At 43.8% G+C, this 14,158-nt stretch overlaps 1 protein-coding gene across 3 annotated transcripts in view; it reads right to left on the reverse strand.

Moving 5' to 3' along the window:
• The window catches only part of ACTN1 (actinin alpha 1), a 255,126-nt gene that overhangs the window by 74,524 nt on the left and 166,444 nt on the right, over window positions 1-14,158 (reverse strand). For all 3 annotated transcript variants that reach the window (XM_030213778.1, XM_030213776.1, XM_030213775.1), the window contains exons 7-8: window positions 3,299-3,380; window positions 1,920-2,005 (exon numbers count right to left, since the gene is read on the reverse strand). In XM_030213778.1, the coding sequence (XP_030069638.1) occupies window positions 1,920-2,005; window positions 3,299-3,380 (168 nt within the window). The remainder of the gene's footprint in view (window positions 1-1,919; window positions 2,006-3,298; window positions 3,381-14,158) is intronic.

The raw sequence follows: 14,158 nt of genomic DNA on the forward strand, positions 1-14,158 counted from the left end.
TCCCAAAGTACTACTCACTGTCATGCAAAGGTTGCCCGCTTTATTTTTTATGCTTGTGGGATGAGGCTCAGATCACAGCATAAGAAGAAGATGCATATAATTCTATCTATAGTTCCCGTTAACATCCAAATGAACGAAAAAGCATCTCAGCTATTGCAAAGGTTGAGCAGTGAACACAGAGGAATAATTTCAACCTTTTTAAGGATGTACAGCATTAGAAAAAACAAATCACATTTTCAGATGTTTTAGAAAAAAGTTTTTAAAATGTGCAATTGTCATTAACTATAAACTGGTAGAAAGTTCTGGGGGGTTCAACTGGTGTTACGTGATTTCTGAAGCAACTCAGTATTTGCCTTTCAATTTTTGGCGTAAAGAGAAACCCTACATCAGAAGATATTAACTGCGGGGAGAACCAATTTAGAGTTGGATACCAGAACAATTAGGGTCAATTCCCTTTTAACTTGACAACACCATTTCAGAACTCAATTATGATCACAGAAAGGGTCGGGCCATTGGTATTAATAGTTTGCTGATTCTTCCCCATATCATGTAGCAAGAAAAAATTTGAGATGGCTCTCGGGAGAGAGTGTTTTTTTTTTTCTCTTTTTTAGATGGGGGTGGGGATCTGTTAGGAATAAAATCTCACCTTCTGCGCACCTGAGAAGGCGTGGTAGTAACATGAAACATAGGTCATAATGGCCTTTTCATCCGGCCTTAGCGTGCCTATAATATCTGTGCAAAGAAGGAAAAGAAGAGGTTGAAAGGATAAAGTGAGAAGCAGAGCACACCGAATAATACACAGTCACGGGAGAGCTTGAAGAGAAGGGGCAGGAGAAAATGCTCTTCCCCCCAACCCATCATGCACTGTGGGAAAGGCCAAAAACAGATTCCATGCGGAGAGCTGGGACTCGCATCAGAGAGATAACTGGCAGGGTTTAAGCTCAACATTCAAAGTGGCACCTACTTCTCCCTTCCGTTCTCATTTGCTGACATCATGTATCCACTGGTATCAGATCTTCTCCATGCATAGGGAATTTGCTTTCAAGCCCTATTAGTAATTCCTTTAGAGAGCTCTCTGCATACCCCTTCTCTCCCCCATCAATTCAGAATAAATATTTTACTTGTTCTAATGACTCCGTCCAAGGTAAGAACTGCACTTCTGGGCAAAACCCAAGCTCAATCCTAGATTTGTCTTTCAAAGATCTTAGATTTGTCTTTCAAAGATCTATGTCATCCTCCTGTGATCAAGATAAAAATACAAGATGAATGTGGCCCTCACTAGGGGGATGGGATTTGATATACCACCTTCCTGTGGTTACAAAGTGGTTTACATATTATTATATACAGGTGCTTTATTGTGTACCTGGGGCAATGGGAGGGTTGAGTGATTTCCCCAGTGATTTGCAGTAGGAATCAAACGCCGTTTCCTAGATTCTCAGACCACTTCACTAACCATTAGGCTACTCCTCCACTCTTTATGCAAACAACCTGCACAATATTAAACCCAAAAGACAGACCCTGCATCACATGTATAATGCACAAGGGCAATCATTTATTTAATAGACTATGGCACTTCAGGGCATCTAATGGACCTTGCTGACATTTTTAAGGCAGCACACGAAGAAAGGAATGGATACGGAACCTAGGCAACAGTAAGGAACAGAATTTGAGTTGTTGCTGCTGCATAAGAACTTTAGAATCTAACTGAGGTACAAACATTTTTGCCTGCCTCTTCGGATTTAAAAGTATCTTGCCTAACTTCCAATTTTATTTGGGTACCACTTTGAACAGCTGCAAACCCTACCAAGAGAGAATATACCTGGCAGCTAGAGAAAAGAGAGGAAAAAAAAATCAAAAGTTTTAGACATTAGCAACAGGAGCAAGGTGCTGCTTGCAGTAGGCTTGTAATCCCGGGATACCTTCTGGGCTCCTGAAAAGGCGTGGTAGAAGCTAGAAACATAGGTCATGATGGCCTTCTCATCGGGGCGGGCAGTTCCAACAATGTCTGTCAAGAAAAATCTCTGGTTAAGAGCATGTTCAATCATGAAACCAAGAGGAAGAATACAGGACAAAATGAAAGACTCTGGGGAGGAAGGGAGGGAAGACTTGCATGGAACACAACTTGACACAACCAGAAAAATAGAACTCTCATGTTAACATACTAAAGCTTCTCACCTACAGTGAAGCATTTTATGTAGGGTTTGGTTACTCCACAATATCCCAGCCCTGTTGCATCCTCTGAAAATTCCAGATATTCTCCAGTATCAGCCCTGAGGACTGCTAGCATAGATCACAAATATTTTCACGGACAAATCTATCCTCTTAATGGCAAAAGGAACCAGGGCTATTACCTCTGGTAAATGAAGCGGAAGGCAGGTAGAATGCCATAGTGACAGGCAGTGAGTTCTCTCAGGGCTGTTTCTCCAGATGGGTCCGTGTACACACACCTTAAAATAGGAATGAACCTCATTCTTGTGCCAGGATCACAATTTTTGAAATTTACTACTAGGTCTCATACATGGAAGAACACCACAGATGAGATCTTTGGGGGGGGGGGCAATGTCTTCAAACAGGTTTGTTTTGCACATACTGTAACAGTAATAAACTTCATTCCTAAGCCAGGGTGAGTGGAGTATGATCTTAGTCTGTCAAATTTACTGCTAATGTTCACCTAGTACTTGCATTGTGCCAACGAGTTTCCTTCTGGAGTTCATAAAGAGGCTCATTTTCAAAGCACATAGTAACCTATGTAGCTTTGTAAATCTATGTCTATGTGCTTTGAAAATGAGAACCAAGATGTTACATGTATAGGCAACTTATCCAGGTGTGCTTGGAAATTCTCAATCAGGCCTGTTGCACCAAAATGATGGGGAATATTTCTGTATCCTGAGTTCTGTGAGGAATCATCCATTGAATACACAGTCTCGTCCATGCACCTCTTTGAATCTCAAGACAGGCTCCTACAGATACAGGGTTACTTACACTGGCTCCATGGGGGGAGTTTACACTAATTCACATTTTAAATAGTGTTTATGAAAGTTAAAGTCCTGCTTAATCTATTAAACTAGGACAATATACACACATCACAAAGTACAGATATGAATTAGAAAGCCAACAAAGAGACTTCAATGAGTTTATGCAATGTGTGAGTGAGCACTTTCAGATGAAAGAAGAAACATGTTATTGAGGGAGGAGAGAGATTTGTACATTTTAGGCAGCCCCTTTTAATTTAGAGAGTTACAATACTTGCTAATCCACTGAGAGCTGAAATTTACTGAGCAATCAAAATCTCAATTACCTTCTGCATCCAGCATCTTGGGAATGTCGAGGTACTTTTCAGCCACATCAAAAGCTGTATTTAGGTTAGTCAGGGCATCGTCCTGAGCAAACGGAGAGATAATGAATGAAAGGATGGTATTAACATACACTAAAAAAGAACTACACACTGCAACTTGTTCTCCATAATGGGGAGTGTCACTTTTCCTTGCTTTATTACAGAGATAAAACATTCAGGGAAAACAGAAGTATAAAAAGGTTAGGAAAGGTTTTCCTGGTGTCACATACGCTCCCGTTAGGGCTTTGGTTCTCATCCAATTGATTGCCATGCCTTCCCAGGATACAAGCCATGCAAAGTCATTGTCTTCTCAACATATCCTACACATGTTCTACACATGTTATGTGAGTGGTGGCAAATTAAACATTCCAAAATGAGGACATACACTGCAATGCATACAGCAGCAAAAAGGAGGGCGGCGGCCAGGTAAAGCATCGAAAGAGGGGCAATTAAGGAGTGATGGAAACATGGCTGGTCCCAGGCCAAACAAGGCTTCAAGCACTGGCATTAGGAAAGAAAAACAGTACAGGTCCCATGAGCTACTGTTCTCCCAGATCCTATAGCCGCTACACTCTCCTTCTGCATTTGATTCCTGCTATGAGGAAAATCCACATCTGCTAGCACACATATACCATGGTGATTTTCTGTCACAAAATATCAAGCAGGCTGGGAGTAGATGAATAAGGGAAGGGAAGTGAAGGGTAGAGGGACAGGAGGTACAGGACTTAGGATAGTGCCATGGAGTGGAGGGAGGACATAGAAAGAGCTCATGGAAGTGAGTAGAGTAGAGAGAGGTTCTGGAAATGGGTCATAGGAAGAAGGTGGAGAAGGGGAAACAGAAGGAATAAGAGGATGAGGAATACAGTGAGAGCGAAGACATGGCAATGGTGGTATTTACCACCCCAAACATTTAGATTGAAGGCCAAAGAGTAAGACTTTTTTTTTTTTTAAGACTGTGTCCTTGACCTGTGTGTTATATTGGTTTACAAATGAAAATGCCACCATAAAAAAAAATATTTGCTTTTCTTTGGTTCCTCTGAAAAGACATACAGAGTGGAAGCACTATGAGGGCAGTTTTCAAACTAAGCAGATACCTGTATAAAATTTCTGAGTCCAGGCTGAAAAGCATCATCCACTTATGTGTTTAGGTTTCACAGCATGTATACTTGAAAAGTGCCGGGAAAAGAGATGGGTTGGGGGAGGAAAAAGCATGCAGAGAGGCACACTCCCTACTGGTGGGGCCACTTGGCTTTCCTCCTATTGGCTTTCCTCCTATTAGGCTTGCCTCTTTTGAAAGCAGTGATCAGGTTCAATGAACTGGTAACTGAGGTTCTAGTGAGCAAGAGAAAGGCCTCAAAGAGCGTGAAAGTGTGAGCTTTCAAATGAGTGTGGCACACTTCTAATGAAAAAGACATGGCATGTCGCAATGGGGAAGGGGTTAGAAGGGGGAAAAAAGGCCAAGAGGGGTGTGGCAACAGTAGCAGGAGAGAACCTGGAGTGTGGATGAAGGAAGCTCAGAATAATCTGGGGGGGGGGGGAAGGCATGGGATAGGCAGGGAAGGAGCCATGGAAAGTAGGGAAAGATCACTCAGGGAGTCTAGTTTGAGTGCTCTCTTCCAAGTTTGTCTCACATCCTAGCATGCCTAACACCAGCCTGGAAAATAGTGTGAACATATAGATCTGGTGGTCACTCAATGGAAATCTGTCGTGGTAAGATGATCAGTTCCTGCTGTACAGTATTTGGTGAACTGTAATTTCTTCTGAGTGTTTACTTGCATATGTGTGTCTCTCTTTAGCATATCATAACAGGAACGCGAATAGGGAGACCATCCTAATAAACAAGTCAGGAGGACTCATACACTGCTGTAACCATTACTCTACACTGTCAGTCCTGGAGGGAACTGCAGTTTTAAAATGGATATGCCAATTTGTTCTTCTTCCAAGAGCTAAACTTAAACTGCCAATAATGAAGAACTTTAACATGCTGAACACTTCCTAGATACTGCGATTGTGCAGAAACTAGCAAAGCGAGCTTTTCTCTAATGAGGGGACAAAACTTGACTAATGCAATCTTATTTTAGCCGCTTCAGGAATACACATCCTCCTTGCCCTGTGTGGGCCTGCCCAGTGCAGTGTGTATACATTGTGGGGCAGCTTTAACAGGAACTGCGACTTATGCAAACATGACATGTCAACATACAATTCTCTCATCAGCAGCTCTTTGTGTTTGGTACAAAATTCACACTCGTCTTGCAAGTGTGTTCTCATTAATGGGCATATTCGAGTTTGATTTCTGGCAAGAGCTAAATGTGATGTCAAAGAAATCAAAAGACAGCAAGGGGCCAATACTTTTTAAAGACTTTTTGGATGCAGCACCCCAATGCAACACACCTGCCTCATGAATTTTCTTTTTTTTTTTTTTTTTAATTATAGCTGCTGTCTCCCTGTGGTGTTCTGGCCTCTGAGCTGGTTTAGTTAAGAGGATCAAGCAGCACAAAGATCCTCCTGAATTGGGTGTACCAGAAAATGTTTATTCACATAGGACATGACATTGGCTGTGTCTCGGCGGATGCCTGCGTCAGGGGTCTATCAGAAAAATTATTAAAAACAGAAGGCAGTAACAAAAAGTTACTGTATATGTTGCAGGAAAGGGACTCATGGTCCTCTATTTCTTCAAAAGAACAGCAGTTGCACACTTACAAAAACTGAAAGGTAGAGCATATTAATATATAGATAATATAAACGTCTAAATGATAAAAATATGCAATAAATATATGTTTTGTAATATTTTGTTTTGTATATTTCATTTATTGCATTATTTTTATGATGTTTTTAATAGTTTATTTATTGCCTTATTATTTTTATGATTTAGATTTGTATATTATGTATATGTTTTCTGATAGACTCGTAACCCAGGCATCTGCCAAAACACAGCCTGTGTCAGGTCCTATGTGAATAAACATTTTCTGGCACGCCCAATTCAGAAGGCTCCTTGAGCTTGTTGTGTTCTCTTTGCTTTGTGTGCTTTGGATTACCTCTTTTGGATTAGTTAAGAGGGTGACGGTTCTAGGAATCAAAGGATTTGAGACTGACTCGATGCTCTGTTGTCATTGATTGTAAAGTCACATTGCCTGCCAGAGTCTAGCTTTTCTCATTTGTGCCCCTTTATATGAATGGAAGACACTAGGAGGTCTATATTCAAATTGGACATCCAATGACATCTGCTATTCGCACTAAGCATATGTGTAGATTAGATGTATTTTCAGTGGCACTGAACATAAGGGGTAAGTCTATAAAGGTTGCCGAAATTTATGAGTTAAAGTGCAGGGGGCCGAGTGTGAAATTTTATAAGGGCATCTGAGTGCTCAAATTCCATTATAGAATAGAGCGTAAGTTGGCATTTATGCAACTTTTCAGTGCTATCACTAATGCTATGTAAAAGGCAGGTGTAAGTGTGTGTGTGTAAATGTTGCACTTTGAAACAAAGCTTATAGTATCTTATAAGTTATGCCCCACCCTTGCAGTTGTGCGCTATGATTGTAGAATACCACTTAGTGCCCAACCAGCACTTACACACATGAACGCTATTCATGCACATATGTGCTAGGATTCTAGAATCCTAGCGTACATTTGGGTACATATGGTACATTACTGAAAATACATGCCTAATATATGCATACTAGTAAAGAAGGCCCGTTTCTGACACAAATGAAACGGGCGCTAGCAAGGTTTTCCTCGGAGTGTGTATGTTTGAGAGAGTGTGTGTGAGAGTGACTGTGAGAGAGAGAGAGAGAGAGAGAGAGAGTGAGTGTGTGTGTGACAGAGAGAGTGAGTGTGGGAGCGAATGTGTCTGTGAGAGTGTGTGCAAGTGCGTATGTGAGCCACAGTGAGTGTGAGAGTGTGTTTCACACAGATACAGTGTGTGTGAGTGTTTGTGTGAAACAGATAGAATATGAGAGAGTATGTGTGTGATACACAGACTCTCTGTGAGAGTAAGAGTGTATGAGATCGAGAGAGTGTTTGAGAATGACTGTGTGACACAGAGAGTGAATGTGATACAGTGTGAGACACAGAGTGTGTGGTAGACAGTGTATGAGAGTGAGACACTGTGGGGCTCATTTTCAAAGCACTTAGACTTACAAAGTTCCATAGGTTACTATATAACTTTGTAAGTCTAAGTGCTTTGAAAATACACCTCTACGTGTGTGCCAGAGATACCTCCCCCCTCCCTCTGTGTGGTCGCAGGACCCCCTCCCCATCTGGTTCCCCTCCCCCCTGCTTTCTGGTTTCAGGTCCCCTCCCCCCTCCGTATCTGGTCTCAGGACCCCTCCCCCTCCCAGGTCTCAGGACCGCCTCCCCTTTGGCCTCAGGACCCCTTCCCCCTCCGTTGTCTCAGGCCCCACCCCTGCCGCCCTCGCCGCCTTGCCCTCCTTCTGAGGTCGCAGCCGTTCACCCCTTCACCCCCCCCCCCCCCAGGGTGCCACCGCTCCTCCCCTCCACCCCCCCCCAAGGTCGCCACAGCCACTGCTCCCCCCCCCCCCGAGGTCGCCGCCGCTCCCCCCCCTCTGTCTGACGTCAGCTCAGCTGCCATTTCCGGCCATTGCTGCTTCTCCTGTCGAGCAGCAGTGGCCGGTACAAAAAAAAAAAAAAAAAAACCAAATTGAACCTGCAAAAATGCTTTTAAAAAAGGAAGCGGGGCACCGCAGGCAGCCATCGGCTGTCAGCTCAGCATCCGCTCCTCCCCTCACCTCGTTGCGCTCCTCCAGGGGCAGTGACGTGAGAGGAGGAGCGGATGCACAGCTGACAGCCAATGGCTGCCTGCGGTGCCCCCGCTTCCTTTTTGAAAGCATTTTTGCAGGTTCAAGTTGTTTTTTTTGTTTTTGTACCGGCCGCTGCTGCTCAACAGGAGAAGCAGCAGTGGCTGGAAATGGCAGCTGAGCTGATGTCGGACGGAGGTGGGGAGCGGCGGCGACCTGGGGGGGGGGGGTGGAGGGTGGAGCAGTGGCTGCTGTGACCTCGGGGGGGGGGGGGGCGTGGCGAAGGGCTGAAACTGCGCCTCCAACATTCCGAACGCTGCTGTGTTTTGATTGGGCACTTTCGCTGCTGACGCACCCGGAAGTGGGAGGCATCAACAGAAGCACGAATGCCTCAAGACTGGTGTCCACGCAGTCAGCTTCAGAACGTTGGAGGTGGGTTTTATTATATAGGATGCTTATGTGCCTTGCATTTAGACCTGTGGTTCCCAAACCTGGTCCTGGAGGCAGTCCAGCCAGTCACGTTTTCAGCGTATCCACAATGAATATTCATGAGAGATTGACAGGCAGTCAAGGCAAATCTCTCTCATGAATATTCATTGTGGCTATCCTGAAAACCTGCTTGTAAATAAATAAATAAATACTGGTGCTCAGAATATTGTCGTGGTCTCAGCTGAAATAGCTTCAAACGCTGATTGCACTAAACTCAATCTTTACACCTGGTGTGTATCTCAGCATCATGTAACACTGTCTGGTTGAAGTTCATTTCATCTTCTTGAAATCTGAGATATTTCTTCTATGGGTTGGTGCAACTCCATGACTCATTTGGATTTTACTTTTCACTGGGATATTTGACACTTGAGCATTCACCAGGTTGCCATGGTCATCATATTTATTTGTGCTGGCTGCAAGGAACATTGATCAGGCTCAATCTATGTACCATTTTTTTTTCTTTATTAAATGGATAATAGCATTTGAAAAGCATTTGAGTTACAGTGACCACTGAGTACAACATACAGGTGTAATGATCAGGGCCGGTCTTAGCAAGTGCGGGGCCCTATGCAGACCAATTTGGTGGGGCCCCATCCTAGCCCCACCCCACCATAGCCCCGCCCACTGTAGCCCCGCTCCCACCCTAGCTCCACCCTATTGATAAAATTATTCCATTTTTAGAACATTTTTTTATTTATGAAATTTCAAAGACAAATGAAGCTAAACTTGTACAAAAAACTGATTGAAATAATAAGCACAATGCTATCATGAAACCTCCCCTCCCCAGAAATTATTCAGTTCAAGTCCACTACAATTAGTAGTTCCAATTCTCATAACAAAGGAGAATAAAGGAAAAATATTAAGAAAAGATTCAGTACTTTCAAATTCCCCTATTACTCTGTAACCCATATATGCAATAAAATAAAAATGAAATGAAAAGATATACAATAAAATTAAGTGATATGTAAAATATAATGTACAATATAAAAACATATAGACCACCAAGGTATTAAAATTGTTTTAAAATATATACCACAACTCTCTGACTCAAGAAGACTCCGACTCTGTCATCCATAATTGTCTGACAACACACAGAAAAAAAATAAGTAAAAAAAAAAAAAAGTCACAATTAATACCTTATACACCAATATACCAGCCATACGGAAAATGCAGATTATCAACAATATGAAGCTAGCAAGGGATCATAATATCACAATTCTCATGTAGAGCCACAAAACACCCTTTTAGAGATAGTGTGTCATGATTTAGGCTCTACACCCTTTCCGATGTTTGGTGCCACCTTAGTAAGGCCAACACACAATCTCTCCACTGCAAAACACTATACACAAACGTGTGCAAAAACACACTCATAACCTTCACAAACCATAAACAGCACTAATTCCAAGGACAGGACGAGCTACAACCTTATGCGTGGCGTGGAAAGGCAACTGTAATTACACCGGGCTCTAAAACACCAGTGCACAACCTAGTGAAAAAAAACAAACAAAAAGGGCTGCAAACTATACGCTAGCAGAATACTGTACCTTCCTTGATCACACCTGAAAAACACATGAATGCAAAATACTGAACTGGAAAGTTACCTCAAGAAGTCAGACTCAGTATGTAGCAATACTACAAAAATTAAAACTTACATGAAAAATATCACAGATGCACATTTCCAAAAACTAACATATTCCAATTAATAAATCCTGAATAAAATAGTTTTTTCTACCTTTGTTGTCTGGTGACTTTGTTTTTCTGATCATGCTGGCTCAGTATCCGATTGTGCTGCTATCTGTCCTCTTAACTCCGTTTCCAGGGCTTCCTTTCCATTTATTTCTTTACTTTCTGCCTTTCTTCTTCATTTCTTGCCCTACATCCGTAAGTAAAAGCTGGGTCCTCTGCAGACTTGACTGTCCAGTGGATCCAGCTTCTGCCTATTTTCTATATCTATGGGCACTTTATCTCCTCTCTTCCTTTTCCCTCACCTCATCTCCTTCCTCACTCTTCCCTCTCCTCCATCCACGCATGTCCAGCGACCCTCCTGTCCCCCCTGCCATCCATCTATGTCCAGCAACCCCCCTGCCCCCTCTGTCCTCCCCTGCCATCCACCTATGTCCAGAGACCCCCTCCCCTCCATCCACCCATGTCCAGCGACCCTCCTGTCCTCCCTGCCCGCCCCTGCTATCCACCTATGTCCAGAAACCCCCTCCCCTGCCATCCACCCATGTCCAGTGACCCTCCTGTCCCCCCTGCCATCCATGTCCAGCAACCCCCCTGTCCCCTATGCCCTCCCCTGCCATCCACCCATGTCCAGCGACCCTCCTATGCCCCCTGCCCTCCCCTGCCATCCACCTATGTCCAGAAACCCCCTCCCCTGCCACCCACCCATGTCCAGCGCCCCTCCTGTCCTCCCTGCCCGCCCCTGCCATCCACCTATGTCCAGAAAACCCCTCCCCTGCCATCCACCCATGTCCAGCGACCCTCCTGTCCCTCCTGCCATCCATGTCCAGCAACCCCCCCGTCCCCTATGCTCTCCCCTGCCATCCACCCATGTCCAGCGACCCTCCTGTGCCCCCTGCCCTCCCCTGCCATCCACCTATGTCCAGAAACCCCCTCCCCTGCCATCCACCCATGTCCAGCGACCCTCCTGTCCCCCCTGCCATCCATGTCCAGCAACCCCACTGTCCCCTATGCCCTCCCCTGCCATCCACCCATGTCCAGTGACCCTCCTGTGCCCCCTGCCCTCCCCCTATGTCCAGAAGCCCTCCTCCCCTACATCCACCCCATGTCCAGCAACCCTCCTGCCCCCCTTGCCAACTGCCATCCACCTATGTCCAGTAACCCCCCCCCGTCCCCCCTGCCCTCCACCCCCGTCCCACGACGCGAGTCTCCTCGTTCCCCTGCTGCTCTCCCTCCCTCCAGCCACCTGAGACATCTCCCGTCTGACCCCCCCCTCCCCGCCAAACGACCCTCTTCTTTCGCCCGCACCTCAACTGACCCAACCCAGCATTTAAAAAAACCTTCAAGCGGCGGTGCCGGTGCCTCGCGTCTGAGGGCAGAAAACTCGCTTCGTCATTGGCCGGCCTTCCCTCAAGTCCCGCCCTTGCGGAAGTTACATCAGAGGGCGGGACTTGAGGGAAGGCCGGTCAACGACGAAGCGAGTTTTCTGCCCTCAGACGCGAGGCACCGGCACCGCCGCTTGAAGGTTTTTTTAAATGCTGGGTCGGGTCAGTTGAGGTGCGGGCGAAAGAAGAGGGTCGTTTGGCGGGTCCGGGGGGGGGGTCAGACGGGAGATGTCTCAGGTGGCTGGAGGGAGGGAGAGCAGCAGGGGAACGAGGAGACTCGCGACGTGGGTGGAGGGCAAACGAGCGTGGTCGGCGAGGCAGAGGCGAGGCACGCCGCGCGGGCCCTATGCAGCCGCCTCGGTCGCTTCTGCCTAAGACGGGCCCTGGTAATGATTAATTGTAGTGCAATCAGCTTTTGAAGCTATTTCTGCTGAGACCACGACAATATTCTGACACCAGTATTTATCTATTAATAAGCAATTTTAAGTTGAATTTATTTTGGAATAAATTTCTTCATATATTTTATCATTATTGATATGGAAACAGCGTTAAGATTAGTCCTTGATTTTTGTATATCCTGAAAATCTGACTGGCTGGGGTGCCTCCAGGACCAGGTTTGTGAACCATAGGTCTAGACATAACTTGGGAAACCACATTTGCATATGCTGCTACCAAACCCTCTCACATGGCTTAAAAAAAAAACAAACAAAAAAAAAAAACAACACTTGAAAACTTGACTTTTCAATCAGGTCCTTTTACTAAGGTGCAGTGAAAAATGGGCTGCGCTAGTGTAGGCTTGTGTTTTTGGCACGTGCAGATCCATTTTTCAGCATGCCTGTAAAAAAGGCCTTTTTTAACATTTTTTGCCAAAAACGGACATGCAGCAAAATAAAAATTGGCGCGCGTGCACTTTGTGTCTCAGACCTTACCGCCACCCACTGACTTAGTGGTAAGGTCTCACGCGGTAACTGTACGGTAATCATCTACACACATAATGACGATTACCGTCTGGTTTCCGCTGCACGCAGAAAAATAAAAATTAATCATTTTCCAGCATGCGTAGCAGACGTGCATAAAAAACAAAATTACCACCAGGCCAAGCGGTAGCTGGGAAGTAACTCCAAATTGAGCAGTGTACACGGCTAAGTAAAAGGGTCTCTTAGATCCTTTTCTTCTTTCTTTCTCTTATTCTTTATGGCCCTCTCTGGACTTTTATTTGTGAACCGCTTTGTTGCATTTTTCACTGCGAATAGCAGTATAGCAAGTGCTCCTGAATAAATAAATATAGGCACAGTTACTAAGCTCCTATACATCTAGCACATACATTTGAGCTGTACGTGCTAGTTATACCTGGTTTTGGCACATCTAGCCCAAATTTAAATGCTAGACATATAGACGCTTAACATCTGAGCCTATGGGGTCATTATTCAACCGGTGGCGGTTAGCATTTTGCTGATCGCCACCAGCATTATTCCTGATTATTCAATGCCGGGTCATGTCTGGGCTTTGGCACTGAATGCGGCGGATAACACATGGCTGCTTAAACTGGTATTCAGAACTTAACTGGCCACAGGTTTATTTATGACATTTATGTCCCACATTATCCCAAACAGGTTTGAGTTCAATGTGGCTTACATTGTAACATTCTGACGCTTGTTAGTGTTTTAATACTTTTTTGTTTTTCTTAAGTTTTACCATTATCTGATATTTTATATTTTTAAGTCAATTTTTATCATCTTTTAGGTGTTTTAGTATTCGTGGTTTTATTTGAAGAGCTAGTGAGTTTAGAAACATCCAGACAGAAGGTATACTATATATATATTATTCTTTTGGGTTATGTATTTATATATTACAATAACTTCAGTTGATGTGGTACATAGTTTATGTTTTGATATAATTCAGCAGATATGTTATCTGTCTTTGTAATATAGGGGCATATTATTTCTTGTGATTAATGATTTGTACGTATCACTTTTTATATTTGTTTTTTTTTATATATTTTCTTATTTTTCCAAGGGTTTAGTTACAAGTGCATTTTATTAGTTCAAGTTTTGTTAAGTTTATGTACTCATAATTTGATATCTGTTTTTCAATATGTTTTTTTGACTGTGTCTACTTATTTTTTTATTGATATTACTGTATGATTGTTATTTTTAGATTCCTGAGGCGGGCCTTTGTGGCTTGTGTCAAGTCATTAGATGTTTTAATAAATGTTTATACTTTTGACATCATCTAAGCTCTGACTTTTGTCAACTTCGCTGTGTTTGATTACAATATAGTAGAAACAGAAAACAAGTGTCATTCATTCCTAGCATCAAATTCAGATAACAACAATTATAAAGTCAGATTTTATGAAAGCATTACACTGGTCAGAATAAAATGTGATGGAGTCGTGAGTGTTGCTATATAAAGATATGATCACATAAAACAATCTTATTTATGCAGTTATCCTGGGCAGTTAAATTCTGAATATCAGCACTTAACTGGCCAAGTGCCAACTCCTCCCCTGG

Source organism: Microcaecilia unicolor, chromosome 9 (genome assembly GCF_901765095.1).
Source record: "Microcaecilia unicolor chromosome 9, aMicUni1.1, whole genome shotgun sequence".
In the NCBI taxonomy this organism is placed as follows: domain Eukaryota; kingdom Metazoa; phylum Chordata; class Amphibia; order Gymnophiona; family Siphonopidae; genus Microcaecilia; species Microcaecilia unicolor.